This window comes from Leopardus geoffroyi, chromosome B1 (genome assembly GCF_018350155.1).
Source record: "Leopardus geoffroyi isolate Oge1 chromosome B1, O.geoffroyi_Oge1_pat1.0, whole genome shotgun sequence".
NCBI classification, from domain to species: Eukaryota; Metazoa; Chordata; class Mammalia; order Carnivora; family Felidae; genus Leopardus; species Leopardus geoffroyi.
In genome coordinates, this window is record NC_059327.1 from 205,672,556 (window position 1) to 205,688,327 (window position 15,772).

A 15,772-nucleotide genomic window follows, 5' to 3' on the forward strand; every position below is an offset into this window, starting at 1 on the left:
TTGCATAATTTTTAGCATACAAGTTCTGTGTACAGTTTGCTAAATTTATACCTTTTGACCTTAAAGATATAAGTCAATTATTTTACCAGCAAAAAAATGAGTTTACTCGAGAATAGCAAAGAATTGCAATTTGGGACAAGCAAGCTACGGCCAAAATCACAGGCTAGTCGAACAAATTTTTTTTTAAATTTTTTATTTTTTTTAACGTTTATTTTTTAAAAAAATTTTTATTTATTTTATTTATTTATTTATTTATTTTATTTATTTATTTTATTTATTTATTTTATTTATTTATTTTATTTATTTATTTATTTTATTTATTTATTTTTAACGTTATTTAATTATTTATTTATTTTTTTTTAACATTTATTTATTTTTGAGACAGAGAGAGCCAGAGTGTGAGCAGGGGAGGGGCAGAGAGAGAGGGAGACACAGAATCGGAAGCAGGCTCCAGGCTCTGAGCCATCAGCGCAGAGCCCGACGCGGGGCTCGAACTCACGGACTGCGAGATCGTGACCTGAGCTGAAGTCGGACGCTTAACCGACTGAGCCACCCAGGCGCCCCAGGAATGTTATTTTAAAGAGAAGGAGGAAGTTGGGAGGGGTTGTTTTGAATTAAAGTCCGCTGGAAAAAGACAAGAGTGTACAGTCATGACAGTTTCTCACTGGCTGAGTTGCAGGGGTGGTTAATTCCTTGTAGGAGATGCATCATGCGCATCTTTTCCTGTTGGGGCCTGTAACTGATGATTCTTTCCTGTTGACAATTCTTCTGTTAGGGTCTGTACTGGCAATTTCTGATATTGAATGGTACTGCATGAGAGCTCCCCCTTCTGGACTCCTGACTCCATTAAATTTTTTTTTTTTTTTTTTTTTTTTTTTTTGAGAGCGGAGGGGCAGAGAGTGAGAGAGAGAGAGAGAGAGAGAGACATAGAATCTGAAGCAGGCTTCAGGATCTGTGAGCTGCCAGCACAGAGCCCCACATGGGGCTTGAACCCATGAACCAGGAGATCATAACCTGAACTGCAGTCGGATGCTTAACCAACTGAGCCACCCAGGCACCCCACTGACTCCATTTTTATTGAGGTTTCCTTTTATTAATTTTTACTGACCCGGGGGGGAGGGTCTGTAAAATTTTTTAAAGATTAAAAATTTTTAATTGTCCAAAGTAATTTTAAATGGTATTGTGTCTTTAATTTTAGTTTCCACATGTCCATCGTTGGTATGAAAAAATACGACTGCGACCTTACTGAGCTGCCCACTCCACATAGGAGCCCTAAGGATGGGAGGAGGGGCCCTCTCAAGCTGAGCAGGAGGGTCACAGAGGTGGACAGGAATAGCATCTCGTCCGTTTATGTCAGCCCCATAGAGATCACGGGCGACCTTAGGAAGAGTAGTATTTGGAGAGTAGAAGGGAGGATTTCCGAGGTGGACTTCTGGGTGAGGAGGAAGCTGGAGAGGAGGCTGGCCCACCACAAGCGTGTTCTTGTGGGAGAGACAGCAGACATCCCCTCCTCTCTGCCTTGCAGCTCACGGTTCTCGCCCCACTCTGCCCCAGCTGTTTCCTCAGTTGCAAACTGCAGACAATAACCGGATGGGGGAGGCTGAGTGCCCCCAGGTCCCCAGGCCCTTTCCCTGGGCAGGCCAGGCTGGCCTTGGACCCTGCCTTCCTCCTGAGCAGCACCAACTCTGCCCAGTCCCCTGGTTCCTGCTCCCAACAAGGGCCCAATCTAATGCCTCGTCTGGATTCGAGGATCTTGGCAAACTGACCCCAGCCTCCTCTTCCACTGGCCTCCTGCCGCTCCTTGTAATTTGTTTGGACAGCAGCAATTGGGGTGGGGGGAAGTGTAGGGGACCCTTCCACAACCCCTTTCAGGAAATGCGGACCTCGTGCCGGGCAGAGTTACTTCATGGGTGCCCTCTCCTGTACCCACCCGCGTGGGCGTGTCCGCCTTGCGACCGCACAGAGGCCGTGACCTCCTTCGCCCCGGCGAGGGGACTTTGTCCCTGTTTTTGTGGCACAGACTTCCATCCTGGCCAACGGAGCTGGGTCCAACTTCATGACTGGTATCTTTCCCCCTGGGCGGAGCAGCGACCGCCGTCCCTCGGGGCGGGGACTGACCCTGAGCGCCCCGTCCCGCCCCGCCCCGCCCCGCGCGCCTGGCACCACCTTCCGGGGCGGTCCTGGCCCCGGCGCCGCGTTCCTCAACCCGCGCGGCGGGAGCGGCGGGCGATGGTCCTGCCGGCGGGGGACCGGCCGGGGGCCGACGCGACCCAGGCCCTGGGCGCGCTGTGGGACTACCGCGTCTACGCGCGTCGCTGGGTCTTTCTGCTGGTGCTCAGCCTTCTCAGCTTCTCCAACGCCACGGTAGGGGGTCTGGGGCCGCCTCCGTCTCCAATGCCCCGGTGCGGGGGTCTGGGGCCGCCTGCGTCTCCAATGCCCCGGTGCGGGGGTCTGGGGTCGCCTGCGTCTCCAATGCCCCGGTGCGGGGGTCTGGGGTCGCCTCCGTCTCCAATGCCCCGGTGCGGGGGTCTGGGGTCGCCTCCGTCTCCAATGCCCCAGTATGGGGGTCTGGGGTCGCCTCCGGGCGGGGGCGGGCGGCCCGAGCTGGGACCCCGCCTGAGTCGGCGCGCTTCGCACCTTCCAGTGTCCCGCTGCACCCAGGGCGGGGTCGGTGTGCACTATGGGACCGCTGGGAGTGGGGGCGCCGGCGACCTCAGCGCGCGGCCGTGGGACCAGAGGCCCTTCTCCCCGCTGTGGCTGCACAGGGAGTAGAGCTGGCATCTGTCCTCCAGGCGGCCCAGCCTGGGTCCTGTGACCTGTGGTGGTTTCGAAAGAGTCCCTCCCTTCCTCAGGAGGAGGTGGGGGTCACTGTCATAGCTGGAGAGGGGTCTTCCTCCGGAACACCCAACGTCTGGCTACAGGCCTTCATGATCTGGCTCTTGCCCTCCCTCTCCAAACTCCCCACCCCAGTCTGCAAGGCAGGCAGGGCTCAGCCGCCTTGCTTACCTGTGCCCTGGAGCCTTCACTGGGTTTCTTTTTTTAAAAAAAAAAATTTTTTTTCAACGTTTATTTATTTTCGGGACAGAGAGAGACAGAGCATGAACGGGGGAGGGGCAGAGAGAGAGGGAAACACAGAATCCGAAACAGGCTCCAGGCTCTGAGCCATCAGCCCAGAGCCTGACGCGGGGCTCGAACTCACGGACCGCAAGATCGTGACCTGGCTGAAGTCGGACGCTTAACCGACTGCGCCACCCAGGCGCCCCTTCACTGGGTTTCTGACTCAGTATGCGGGACCCTCACAGGGGGCCTTCCTTACCTGTGTGCACAGCCTCTCCACAGTTCCCCAGCTCGGGTCCCCAGTGACCCGTTACCTGTTCTAGAATGGTTCCCACTGCTGGCGGTGACCCTGCCCTGGAAACCCACACAGAGCAGAGACCCGAGACCGGTCGAGCAGTGAGGACAGGGTCTACCACTTACAGGGGCTCAGCTCCCCACCCTGCTTCTCTCCAGCTCACCCCTGAGCCCTCAGCTGTTCTGTGCAGAGGTTTAGGCCCCTCTTTCCCTAGCCCGTCACGTACAGCGGGCTCAGTGGGGGTGAACTGAGTGTGGGCAGACACCTCAGGGAGGTGTCCAACCACTCTTGGATGTTATTCCAAACTGATCAGGGCCTTTTGCCTCTTTTCCTTGCTGACTGCGTGTGGAGAGCCAGCCCTGTGCTGGGACCAGCTGGCATCCATGGCCTGGGCTGAAGTCTGCTGTGACTCTGGAAACCTCTTTTCTCTATGGGACTCTGCACAGTGGCTTGTCGGCCAGGTGCTTCTAGCTGCTAGGAAGCCGGAGCTGGCTTTGGGCCCAGCGGTCTGAGGACACAGCCCCTAGAACTGCTCTGATGACTCTGGGAGGGGACGGGTATCATGAGTGGCCTCGAGAAGTCCCTTGGACACTAAGGCAGTATCCTGCTGCACTCTCCTTTGGTCCACAAATCGTTATGGAGCAAGCAGGACTCTCATCGGGAATTACGGTCCCTGCTCTGGTCACCACGATAAACACCGACCATGAGGCTAACCCCAGACATGTCCCCTCGTGGACTTGTCTGCAGCCAGGTGACCACAGCTCTATGGTTCTGAGAGGGCAGTGTCAGAGGCAGGTGGAACAGTGTCTGGAGTGAGGTCTGGGTGGCCTCAGAGTGACCCAAGGAGATAGCCTCGTGGTCTGGGCAAGAGCCAGCACGTGGGGCATCTGTCAGCACACTCAAGGGATACAAGGAGGCACCCGGCAGGGCTGGAGGGGCCTGAAGGGAATCCTTGTATGCAGTGGAGATAAACTGTTGTCCCCATGTTGCCTTGCACAGTTTAGACCTGTCTCTGCCCTGCCAGCCACAAGCTTTGGGGAGGAGCAAGGAATGGGCTCGGCTCAGCAGGGCGGGTTTGGAGCACAGACCCCGCGGTTTGTCTTCGCTGGATCAGTTGGGCAGGAACAGGTCTTTTTCTGAACGTGGAAGATCTGTCCTCTGTTTTGTCCTAAAAAAGGGGGTGGAAAAGGAAGAAAAGGCAGCTGTTGCCCAAGTTCTCTGTCATGTGAGACTTTGTGGTCAATGTCTGTTTGGGTCAGCAAGCCTGGATCTCACTGGCCTCACCACGGAGGGTGTGGTCTGGGGCCAGCCCCTGCATTTCTGGGTCTCTCAGATTTGCAGTGATTGTGCACTTTGAATTGTGCTGCCCTTGTCTTTGGTCCATCCCTGGCCCATCTCCCCTCTCCCACCTGCAGTAATCCTTGGAGAGCCCCTCCTCCCCTCTTGCCTCACCCGTGCAGGGGTCTCGGCTCCGCCAGGAAGGTCAGTGGTCTTCCCCACTGTCCCAGTCGAGCTTAAGGTCTTGCCTTAGGTCTGCTGGCCGAAGGTCTGTGGAGTTGAGTCCCAGCACTTGACAGCACCTACAGCTGGGAAATGTCACCTGTCAGGGAGGGCCTCACGTCCCAAACACCTGCGTCTCCTGTAGGACAGGTGGGGCTGGCTTTGGGCAGGGCCAGCGCATAATCCTGGTGTTTCCACCTGGGACTCAATCACTGAGTTTGCAGACGAGCTAGAGATACCTTTTGGGCCCCTTTCTGCCCCCCCCCCCCTCCGGTGGAAACATCCCTTCAATGGCTGCAGGCCCACCCAGCCTCCTACCCTTAGCCATCTGGGTATTCACCACAGGCACCGAGTGTCCCCCCAGATGCGCTCCTCTGCCCAGCCAGTCTGGGCCATCTATACATCTGTGCGACTGGGATGCCGGGATCCAGACCCCCTCTTCTACCCTGCCAGGCTCCAGTGCTGTCCAGTCCCTGGTCTAGGCCTCGTCATGCCCACGCACTGTGTAGAGCTCCCCTCCCCCCTTCAGACAGCTGCCTCTCACTGGCAGCCCTCTGGGCTTTCTCCTTAGAGGGCCAGTCTTGGTAGGGCTTACGATCCTGCAGGCTCTGGCCGGATCTTCAGCCTCTGTCCCCCCCCCCCCCCCCCCCCCCCCCCGCCCACCGGACCGTGCCTGCAGGATGGTGCTGTTCTGCATCCCGGGCACACTGTCTGACCACCCCCCCCCAACCTGGTGCACTCCCTTGGAGGTGACTGGATGAAGACACTGGCCCTTACGGGATCGCCAGGCACTTTCTCTCCCTCAGACTGGCTGGCTGAGCCTGGGACAGTGGGTGGCTATGGTGTCCGTGGCACCTGCCCCATGGGCTGACGCCAGCGTGTGTCCACAGCTGTGGCTCAGCTTCGCACCCGTGGCCGACATGATTGCCCACCGCTTCCTCCTCTCCACCGAGCAGATCAACTGGCTTTCGCGAGTCTACCTCGTGGCGTCCATCCCGTCCGGCGTGGTGGCCATCTGGGTTCTGGATTCTGTTGGGCTCCGCTGGGCAGTGAGTCAGACCCCACACGAGGGTCAGCTCTTGAATGGGGCAGGGTCCTCGAGTGAGGGCTCGAGAGCCATTGCTTCCTCTCTGGGGATCTCCAGGCAGAGCCACTGGGGTGGCAGGGCAGAGGGCAGGGTGCTGGGCCGGGAGTCCGGGCTGGCCAGGCAGCGCTCCAACCCCATCCCTGCAGACCATCGTGTGCGCGTGGCTGAACTTTGCCGGGAGTGTGTTCCGAACCTTGCCCTTCATGGTCGGCAGGATCCAGGACCCATTTGCCTTCCTCATGGGTGGGCAGAGCCTCTGTGCCCTGGCCCAGACCCTGGTCGTCTTCTCTCCAGCCAAGCTGGCTGCCTTGTGGTTCCCCGAGCACCAGCGAGCCACGGCCAACATGATTGGCACCATGTGTGAGTGGCAGGGGGTGAGGCTGATGGTCTCCCGAGGCTTAGTGAGAGGGTCCTGCCACCTCTGTGCTCCCAGCTCTCAGAGAGCAAAGGGCTCTGCCTGTGGGCTGGGGACCAGGCCTGGCCACGGCTGAGCTGACATGTGTCTCCATCTGTCCATCCAGCAAACCCCCTGGGCATCCTGGTGGCCAACCTGCTGTCACCTGCCCTGGTGAAGAAGGAGGAGGACATCCCCATGATGGTGAGGGCACCCCATGAGGTGCAGGCACACGCGTGTGCCTTTGTGTGCGGTGTGTGTGTGTGGGCATGATGGGCTCGCGTGTGCACACACGTGTGTACGTGAGTGTTTGTGTGGAATGTGTGCACGAGCCAGTGTGAGTATGCACCTGCCCCTCCCTGTGGCCACACCAGCAAGTGGCCCCGGTGCACGCGGGATTTCTCCACACGTGCGAGTCCTAGGCACCTCGTCAGACACAGCTCTAGGGACCAGGATGTTGCTTTCCTTGGTGGGGAGAGGCCTTTGGTGAGCTGAGGGGCTGACTGGAGCAGGAGGCAGTGTTTATGGGGCGGGCTGGAGAGGGAGACGAGGGACCAACAAAGGCCCTGAGGTGGATGTGAGGTTGAGGGGTAGGGGTTGCAGCCAGAGGCCAGCGTGTCTGCCGTGGAGGGAAGGGTCAGCCAGGTGGTAGGTGGTTGCCATCGATGTGATGGAAACCCCGGGGGTGTCTAGGGGGAGAACAATTCAACCTGGCCCAAAGACTCGGGGAGCCAAAGACGCGGTTGCGGCGTCCAGGCGGGGCGTTGGGACTTCGGTTGGGTGGGGCGGGGGGGGGGGGTAGCTCAGGCCAGGTTGGGAGAGGCGAGGGGCTTCCAGCCGTGCAGCCGGGTAAGTGTCGGGGTCATTCACAAAGGCAGGAAGGAAGGTTCGGTTGGCAGGCGGATGGGTGAGTCTGGGGCTAAGGTTGTCACCGAGGAAGTCATCTCTGTGTGACCTTTCGAAAGCCAGGGCTCTGGATGAAGCAAAGCCGAGCAGACCCCCAGGCTTGCCTTTGTCTGCCTCGGGATGGCCGGTGGGGGTGGCTAGCGAGGGGGGCCGTGTGCCACCTGGTGCTCAGAGCGGCGGACGTGAAGCCCTCGTGTGCATGTGCACGTGTTTGCGAGGGCCTGCGCACGCACACACACTCGTGTGCTCGCAGACACACTTGCACACGCACGCACACTCACGTGCACCCTCTCCCCAGCTGGGCATCTATATCATCCCTGCCGGCATCACCTGCCTGCTGGCCACCGCCTGCCTCTTGGAGAGCGTGCCCCCCACCCCACCCTCCGCCAGGGCCATCCACTCCCCCTCAGAGAAGTTCCTGGATGGGCTGAAGCTGGTCGGTGCCGTGGGATCCCGGGCTGGGGTCATCGGGGTGGGGAGGAGCTGAGGAGGGAAGGGGGTCAGGACAGGCCCTGTCGGAGCCTCTGCATGTCCTGCGGGAGCTCCTGTGCTGAGCGGTGCCTTCTCCCCCAGCTCTTGTGTAACAGAGCCTATGTCATCCTGGCCGTGTGTTTCGGGGGCGGCATCGGCATCTTCTCCAGCTTCTCGGCCCTCCTGGAGCAGGTCCTGTGTGTGAGGGGCTACTCCAACGTGAGTGCTGCCCCACCCTGACCCTTCCTCCCGCTCAAGGGTGGGGCTTGGGGGCCATTACTGTCACCCTGAAGGCCGTCTGCCTCTGCCTCCGTCAGGTGGCCCAGGACCTCCCCCAGTGCTGCATTGCCACAGCTAGACAGGGTAACCTCCTGTTGTGGGTGGTATTGAGATGCCGTGTGTGAAAAGTTGTGTCAGGTGCCAAATACAGTCTGAGGATGAGTGGTGGCCCTGAGGAGGGGATGGTGGCGGTGCCCAAGTGGCCTGGGATTTTGTGTGTGCTTTCCGCTGTCTTTCCCGGTGTCCCACCCAGGATGGCTTCAACCCTGAAGGGCCGAAGGGTCCTCTTCTGATATTTGGAGATTGGAAAGGCCTTGCTCTGCTCGTAGCATCTCTGGCCATGCCCTCCCCCGTCTGGCATCAGCCCTGGGTGTGGGATTCAGGCCTGGCATGTTCCCAACTCATGAGGGGCCCGTGGGCACTGAAGGGTGTCTACAGCAACCAGGCCCTTGCCTTTAGCAATTGTTGAGTTCCCGGGGCATGGCGACACAGGAGAGCGGCGCCTCCAGTGGAGGACGTGCTGCCCCTCGCTCATAGCTGATCCTACAGCTGAGCCTTCCCTGTCACCCTGCCATGGGCCTCTTGGTGATGGTGTGCGTCTTGAAGGTGAGTGCCTCCTCCTGGGGCCCCGGTGTCACTGTGCCCCAATGATGGGGTGCCCCCCACCCCCTCTCCCCCTCCAGGAATTTATAGGCCTTTGCGGGGCTCTCTTCATTGTGTTTGGGGTCCTGGGGGCCCTGGTTCTCAGCCTGTATGTGGACCGGACCAAGCTCTTCACCGAAGCTGTCAAGATTGGCTTCTGTCTGACCTCCGTGGTCTGTGTGGCCTTTGCTCTGGTGAGAGTCCCCACGAACCAAGACTACCCTACAGTGGTGGGAGTGGGGTGCTCTGGGGCAGGGCAGCTGGCAACTGGGTCAAAGCAGAAATTTCGACCTTCTGCCCACTGGAGTGGTCCCTGGGTGGGATGGGCTCCCCGGTCCCCTGACCCTGTCCCCCGCTCAGCTCAGACAGGGTGCTGGTACAGGGCCTGGCTGGGTCTGGGTGTCCCATCCCTCTGTGTGGCTCACTGCCCCCTAGGTGTCTCAGCTGCAGGGACAGACCCTCGCGCTGGCTGCCATCTGCTCACTGCTTGGCCTCTTTGGTTTCGCGGTGGCACCCATTGCCATGGAGCTGGCCGTTGAGTGCTCCTTCCCTGTGGGTGAGGGTGCGGCTGCGGGCCTGATCTTCGTGCTGGGGTGAGTGTCGGTCCCTCTGCCACTTCCCTGGGACCCCAGAGACCCTCCCCTCACCCCACTCCAGGCTACACAGTGGGTCACCTGCACGTTCTGAGCTGCGTGCAGTCCTAGGCTGGCTGCTGGGGTCCACACTGGCCGGAACAGCACGCTGCCCTCAGAATGACCGACGGCACTGAGAGCAGTGAGCGGTGCCTGGGGCAGGGCTGAAGGCCTCGTGGCTGTCTAGGCAGGCCGAGGGCGTGCTCGTCATGGTCCTGCTGACTGCCCTGACCGTGCGCCGTGCGGAGCCGTCTGTCTCCACCTGCCAGGATGGCCAGGGCCCACTGGACTGGCAGGGTGAGTGCCCCGGCCTGCATGGGACCTCGGGGCCTAGCCCCCCCACCTCCGGCCCTGGAAACTCCCTTCCACGGGCCCCTTCCTCTCGGCATCTTTTGCTCTCCTTGGCACGTGCAGGGCACCCACAGGGCTAGGGCGGGGTAGAGTTGGAGGGCACCAAGGCCGACCTTTCCCCACCAAGGCTTAGGATGGTGGGAGCAGCCCTGAGGCCCTGATGAAAGCTCAACTTTTAAGCCCACGTGAGTTGTTTAAAAATGAGATCAGGGAAAGAGAGAGCGAGGCAAAGAGAGGAAAGAGAGAGAGAGACAGGGGTGAGGATGGCCACGTCCAGGGACCCCATGCCGTTGACCTTGGATCTCACCACACCTGGGTCTGTGAACATGCCCTCAGGGCCCGTTGGATGCTGGGCAAGATCTGTTTCCAGGTCACTCTCTGGTCATGGCCAGTGGGGTCCGCGGGGGCTCTGCCAGCCGTGTGGCTACTCTGGGTCCTGTGTGGGGAGCTTGGCTGCTTGGGCGAGCCTCAGAACAGAGCTGGGTTGTGTCTCCCCAGTGTCCATGCTGCTGATGGCTGGCCTCTGCACCCTCTTCAGCTGCTTCCTGGTTCTCTTCTTCCACACACCATACCGGCGCCTCCAGGCTGAGGCCGGTGCGAGCTGCTCCATCCAGGAGGACATGTCCCCTGCGACCGTGGACCGCGAGCCCCACCCGGCAGCCACCCCCTGAGGCATCCACACGACCTCCGGCACTGGCGCCCTAGGACGCTCGGGGCCACTCGTCCCTAGAGCTGTTCTCCTGGCCCCGCCTTCTTGTTCCTGGGAGCCCTGAGCCCCTGGAACCCTCAGGACTTGCAGAGATGTCACAAGGGTCCCTGACGAGATCTGGAAGCTAAGAGAGCAGTTAGTGCATCAAGAAGTGGTTCTGGGGACATGAAGGGGAGGCCAGGAGAGACAGGCTTTGGTCACAGGGTGACAGCTTCATGCAGGTGCCGGAGGGACTTGGGGCGAGGCCGGGTGGCCCAGAGAGGACCCCGTGGCTGTGGCAAGAACTGCTGGTGCCGTGCGACAAGCAGACACCCCAGTGGCCAGGCCAGACCCAGGGTGGCTGCTGCTGGAGCAGCGTATGGGAGTGGACCTAGCGAGAGAGACAAGAGCCGAGGGGGACATGGAGGGATTGGGGGCCCTGGGGGCCCCTAGCATGACCGAGTCTGGAGTCGACAGTTGTCAGAAAGGCCGTGTTTGGGGGATCCCAACCCGTAGCTTTACTCAACCTCTGCTGACCACCGAGTGGCCTAATGCCCTGGGATGAGTGCTAGCACAGCGGGGGGGGGGGGGGGGGGAGGCTGGGTGGGGAGGGGAAGCAGAGGGAGGACCCCACAGGCAGATGCTCCCACCCCAGCAGGCCCTTCCCCTCCAGACCCTCCTAGTTCCAAGCAAACACTCCCACCCACAGTGGACCCTCCCCACACTCTCCCTGCCAAGGCGGACACTTCCCCACCCCCAGGTGACGCGTCCTCCTCTCCCTCTGCAGACACTGGCAGGCAGGTTTGTGGGTTCATGTTTATTGAACTGGCTGCAGCCCAGGTGGGGACGGGGCCATGCCCCTCACTCCTCCTTCTCCTCCCCGTGGGTGAGCACGTAGCTCAGTGCCTTGTAGTCCAGGTTGCCTGCAGCATCGATGGTGGCAAACTGGAACATCTGGTCAACCTGCAAGCCCATGTGGTGCGGGGGCGGGTCAGGCCCAGGGAGGAGGCGAAGGAGCCAAATGGTCCGCTGAATTACAGGCAACTCACTCCAGCCAGCTCCCGTGTTGTTTTTGCTTGTGGGGAGCCAGGGGTGGGACTAGGGCCCAGCCACCGGGTGCCCCGCCCACCCTGATGGTGCAGCTTCTGGAGGCCCAGGGAGCATCCCCCTGGAGCCCAGAGGGCCACACCGGAGCTGCACGGAGGGCCGTGGGGGAGGGGGTGGGGTGGGGGCGGAGCGGACCATTACCTCTTCAGCGGTCATCTTGTCTGCCTGAGACATCAACAGCCGCTTGATGCTGAGGACAAGGAGGGAGAAGCCAAATTAGGCTGCTCTGAAGAAAGGGACCATCACCAGAAGCACCGGAGGGGTGGCCCCAGGGGAGCCGCGTGACTTGGCTCTTCTGTGTGGGATGCCCCCAGGGGGGTACGCTCACCCTCTAGTCCCACCCACTCACAGTGCAGGTGTCTTTTGGAAGCCTGGCTCTAGGGGGGGCCCTAGGCACCGGGGAGTGGTCACTGGGAGTCCTTCCTGACACTCAGGGGTCGCTACCCCTTGTGGGGGGCTCCACATGCAGGGAGGAGACTGAGGAGGGACTAGAGGCGAGTGCCTGGCACACCAAATGTGCCCACTCCCAGTGCTTGGCTGATGTAGCCCTCAAAGGGGGTTAAAGACCCAGCGATGGTACAAGTGGCATGACCAGCTGGGTCACTGGGTGCCCCGGCCTCGGTGTGGGTAGGACTGGTTTTGCCCTCAGTTACCCTGAGGGACTTGGGACCTTGGGGCAGGCAGCCCAACACCTGGACCCTGGGGCGGGGTGGGGGTGGGGGGCTTGGCGCCCCTCAGGGGAGACACCCAGGCGTTTGTGACCAAACTCACTAGTCCTTGTTGATGCTGCCTTTGCCTTCAGGATCCAGCATCTTGAAGGCATTTAGGATGGTCTCTTCGGCATCCGTACCTGCCCACAAAAGGCCTTGAACCAGGGGCTTTTAGGGCTCCAGTCCTGCTCTGGGCCATCCCAGAGCCTTCCCACCTCCAGCTCCTGAGCGCCTGGGAGACTCTGCAGCTCCCACCCTGAGGGGACTGTTCTGGGGTCCCTGGAGTTCTATACCCACCCTGAGGGGACTGTTCTGGGGGTCCCCAGAGTTCTACCCAGGCCCAGAGGTGGAGCGAGTGCTCAGCGAGTGAGGGACAGAGGCTGTCGCCAGTAGGCAGATGGGAGGTAGGCTGGGCGTGTGGCCCACAGATGTGGGTACCAGAATGCTAGGCTTTTCATCAAATTGGAAAATTTGGATTTTTATGTGAAATGCCTGGGTTTGTAAGTGTTAGGAGCTAACGAAATACAGATGGCTTTGGCAGACTGGCCTGAAGGCTGCCCCTGCTCCCCACCCCATGGTTCTCACCCGTCAGCTTCGCCCCAAACATATTCAGGAACATGGTGAAGTTGATGGGTCCCGAGGCCTCCTTGAGCATGGCATCCAACTCATCATCCTTGACGTTGGTTTTGCCTGTCGCCAATACAAGACAGGGGGCCCTGGGTAGGAAGGTCACACTCGCCCTGGCTGTTCTTGTTGTTGATGTGTCTGCTGTCCCCACTGGCCTCCCAACTCCATCATTCTCCAGGTGACCCCAGAATCAAGTTGGGGAGACCAGAAGGAGGGCAGTGAGCAGATGGGGGGGACACTTGGCCCAAGTGTGGTGGGGTACGGGTTCTGCACATCGGCAGAACCCCAAAACCTGAGCCCCGGGGAGATGGACTGCCGAGGAGGAGGAAGAGGCCACGCATGGGGTCCAGGGAGACCGTGATCTTACCTGGGTGTAAGGGGGCCCAGAGGAAAGAAACCTACCCGTCCTCCCCTGGGACTGCCTCAGGCTGAGAACATGGCCCCAGGTGGGAAGTTGAGGGGGAAAGGGCCAGTCTTTGGCTCTTCAGAGGAGCAGAAGTTGGCTCCACATTCTCTCCCGGGTCTGTTTCTGGGCTTCCTTAGCAGGCCTGGGGGCAGGAGGGCAAGCCTCCCCATGCAGTGGTGTCCCTCTGGGAGGTTAGCCCTTCCCTGGAGCTTTGGTCCCAACCCCCCCCATCCATGATGCCTGTGCTTGGGCATCTAGTGATGCCCTGGCCAAACCAGAGAGGGATTTCTCCCCCAGGGGAGACCCGGCCCACCTCCTCATGGCCCGTGGGACGTGGGATGTCAGGTCAGGCTGTAGGGCCCAAGTGTAGAGCGAGGCTCTCCAGGGCTGGAGGACATTCTGAGGTGGGGTGTGGCGGGGTTCTGCCCCATGGCACATACCCAGGGAGGCATAGGTGTCCTTCAGATCCTCCTTGTCAATAAAGCCATCTCGGTTCTGATCCATCAGTGTGAATGCCTGAAACCGGAGCCAGGGTCACTAGGTTGCCAGGCCAGCCACACCATGTCAGGACAGGCATCTACTCTCATTGGCTCTGGAGCGAGGCTCACATAGGGTCTTTGGGTCACCTGCCTTATGATTCCCAGGGGGCCCCTGAGTCAGGAGCTTCTGGGTGGAGGGGACCTGGGACAAGAGCAAAGCCTCACCTCCTTGAACTCCTGGATCTGGGTCTGCTCAAAGTTGGAAAAGACGTTGGATGATGCTCTCTGGGCCCGAAGGCCCCCCCCTTCCTTCTTCTTGGTCTTCCTGCTGGCCTAATGTGAGAACAGCAAGGCTGAGGGCCCTCCAGGCTGGCATTTTGGAAGGCAAGGCAGAGGACGCATGGACTATAGCACCAGGGGCTCCGGGGGAACCCCAAGCCCGGGTCCCTGGGCTGGGATGGCTGTAGGCGCCCGGTGTGGGTGTGAGGAGCCCTGACAGCACAGCACCTGCAGCTCATCTTGAGCTTTGCCCTGCCATCCAGCCAGGAGGAACCAGCTGGGCCCGAATACCCAAGGAGCGGATGGGTTGTGCAGGTGGCCAGCAAGCGGGTGGGGCTGTTCTCGGGACCCTGCCAGGGTGAAGGCCAGGGCCCTCGTCTCTCAGCCCCAGACCTGCATGGAGACGGCCACGGAGCACAGATTTCCTCCCCACTGCACATACCCTCACACATGTAAACAGACTCAACTTGTGCGCACACACACACACACACACACACACACCACACGCTTGTGCAGGTGACGCAAGTGTACATAGTCACAGTTGCACACTGTGCATAAACACACACACTCACACTCGCTCCTGCCCCAGTGGCCTGCGGGCCACACTCACCATGCCTAGGTCTGCCTGATGCGATCGTCTGTGCCCTCCCTGCCTAGGTCGCCTGTCTTAAGCTCCTACCCAGTCCCCCAGGACACTTCGGGCTCCGGCTGCCGCTCCCTACAAGGGCAGGCGCAGGGCTACCCTGGGGACTGGACAACTGCAGAGTGAGCTTTGGCAGCTGGCGGGTGACTCAGATGCCCATCCTGCCCTGCCCAGCAGGGCCCCCAGGTTTCCAGGCACCTCCCCACTGCCCCTCACCCAGAAGCTTTTGTTCTCCTGTTTTCTGTACATCTCCAGGGCCACCTACACGTGGACCAAAGACCCGGGAGCTATGGGAACTAGAGGAAGGAGCACCTTTCCCAGATTGGCACAAAGTTACTGTGAGTGGCCTTGGGGCCTCGTCACCATGCACTCCTCGAGCATGTTGTGTGCACCGTCACCTATCTGCCTCGGTGGCAGATAAGTCCCAGGGCCCCGTCCCCATGGCAGGGAACTCCTTGCCTGGAACACAGTGGGGATAGCATTTCTGGGACGAAGGGCCATCCACATGGGCTGGGCCCTGGGCCATCACTCGGGCAAGTTTCCCCCCTACATCGGGGCCCAGCAGGCAGAAGCTGGGGAGGGCACACAGGTGCCTGTGAATGGTGCCAGGTACCAAGGTCACCACAGAATCAGGGGCTGGATGTCCTGGTCCTGGGTTGAGGGGAGTGAAGGTTAGGGGTGGGAAAGGACGGGGGTGGGGTCTGGGGTCTGTGGGCTGAGCAGGAGGAGGGCGCTTGGTGGCCGAATGAAGTGGGCAGGCAGGGTTCTGCAGTTCCACACCTGGGGAACAAGCCCTCAGAGCCCCTGTGCCTGCACCTGGCAGGGAAGCATCAGCTGCGGCCAGTCTGCAGGTGCGTCTGGGAACCACATCACACGAGTGCCACTGTAGCCGGGATCCTGCCCCTCGGGGCACGCACCTTCCATCACGTGACACCCCTGGGGCGATCCCAGGGGCAGCTCACTGTTGGTCTCCACTAAGTATGAGACAACAGACACTGTGCAGAGCCTAGGGAGGCGTGACATGCCTGGGGGGACTTGGGGGCTTCCTGGGGTTCTGCCTGGAGGACTCCCAGAGGGACAGCCTGTCACTAACGTGGGAGACCCAGGCAGGGCTGCACTCTCAGCTGGGCAGGGTCTGACCGTGATGCCTGGGGAGACCCTAGCAGGGCCGCAGGAGTGGGGACCACTGCAACGAGAAGGGAAGGCATGTGGGATCTGT

At 60.2% G+C, this 15,772-nt stretch overlaps 2 protein-coding genes across 5 annotated transcripts; one reads left to right on the forward strand and one right to left on the reverse strand.

Annotated features, from left to right (window-relative positions):
* Positions 1-1,065: 1,065 nt before the first annotated feature.
* SLC49A3 (solute carrier family 49 member 3) lies at positions 1,066-11,359 on the forward strand. Of its 4 annotated transcripts, XM_045474874.1 has the most exons (11): positions 1,066-1,082; positions 1,199-1,263; positions 5,743-5,901; positions 6,086-6,299; positions 6,461-6,537; positions 7,538-7,675; positions 7,813-7,929; positions 8,673-8,825; positions 9,067-9,224; positions 9,451-9,560; positions 10,113-11,359. In XM_045474874.1, the coding sequence occupies exons 3-11, from the start codon at positions 5,773-5,775 to the stop codon at positions 10,283-10,285; spliced, it is 1,269 nt and encodes a 422-aa protein (XP_045330830.1). In that variant the 5' UTR covers positions 1,066-1,082; positions 1,199-1,263; positions 5,743-5,772; the 3' UTR covers positions 10,286-11,359. The 4 variants fall into 4 exon arrangements, with proteins under 4 accessions (XP_045330830.1, XP_045330828.1, XP_045330827.1 ...); XM_045474872.1 differs by lacking the exons at positions 1,066-1,082; positions 1,199-1,263 and adding an exon at positions 2,165-2,364 and having other exon boundaries at positions 10,153-11,359; XM_045474871.1 differs by lacking the exons at positions 1,066-1,082; positions 1,199-1,263 and adding an exon at positions 2,166-2,364.
* On the reverse strand, positions 11,164-14,655 carry MYL5 (myosin light chain 5). Its single transcript, XM_045474897.1, has 7 exons — positions 14,521-14,655; positions 13,857-13,964; positions 13,593-13,668; positions 12,705-12,809; positions 12,181-12,259; positions 11,551-11,599; positions 11,164-11,265 (listed from the first exon to the last, which is right to left on the reverse strand). Exons 1-7 carry the CDS (start codon positions 14,521-14,523, stop codon positions 11,164-11,166), a joined length of 522 nt encoding a protein of 173 aa, XP_045330853.1. The 5' UTR covers positions 14,524-14,655.
* Positions 14,656-15,772: the final 1,117 nt, after the last annotated feature.

Bases quoted from the DNA above. Each gene is read 5' to 3' on its own strand.
- SLC49A3 (XM_045474871.1), top strand. From the start codon at position 2,230: ATGGTCCTGCCGGCGGGGGACCGGCCGGGGGCCGACGCGACCCAGGCC. The intron at 6,300-6,460 runs GTGAGTGGCAGG...CTGTCCATCCAG, and splicing joins CAACATGATTGGCACCATGT to CAAACCCCCTGGGCATCCTG. The intron at 9,561-10,112 runs GTGAGTGCCCCG...GTGTCTCCCCAG, and splicing joins GGGCCCACTGGACTGGCAGG to TGTCCATGCTGCTGATGGCT.
- MYL5 (XM_045474897.1), bottom strand. The intron at 12,810-13,592 runs GTATGTGCCATG...TATTGGCGACAG, and splicing joins GGACACCTATGCCTCCCTGG to GCAAAACCAACGTCAAGGAT. The intron at 12,260-12,704 runs GTGAGAACCATG...TTTTGTGGGCAG, and splicing joins GTTTGGGGCGAAGCTGACGG to GTACGGATGCCGAAGAGACC.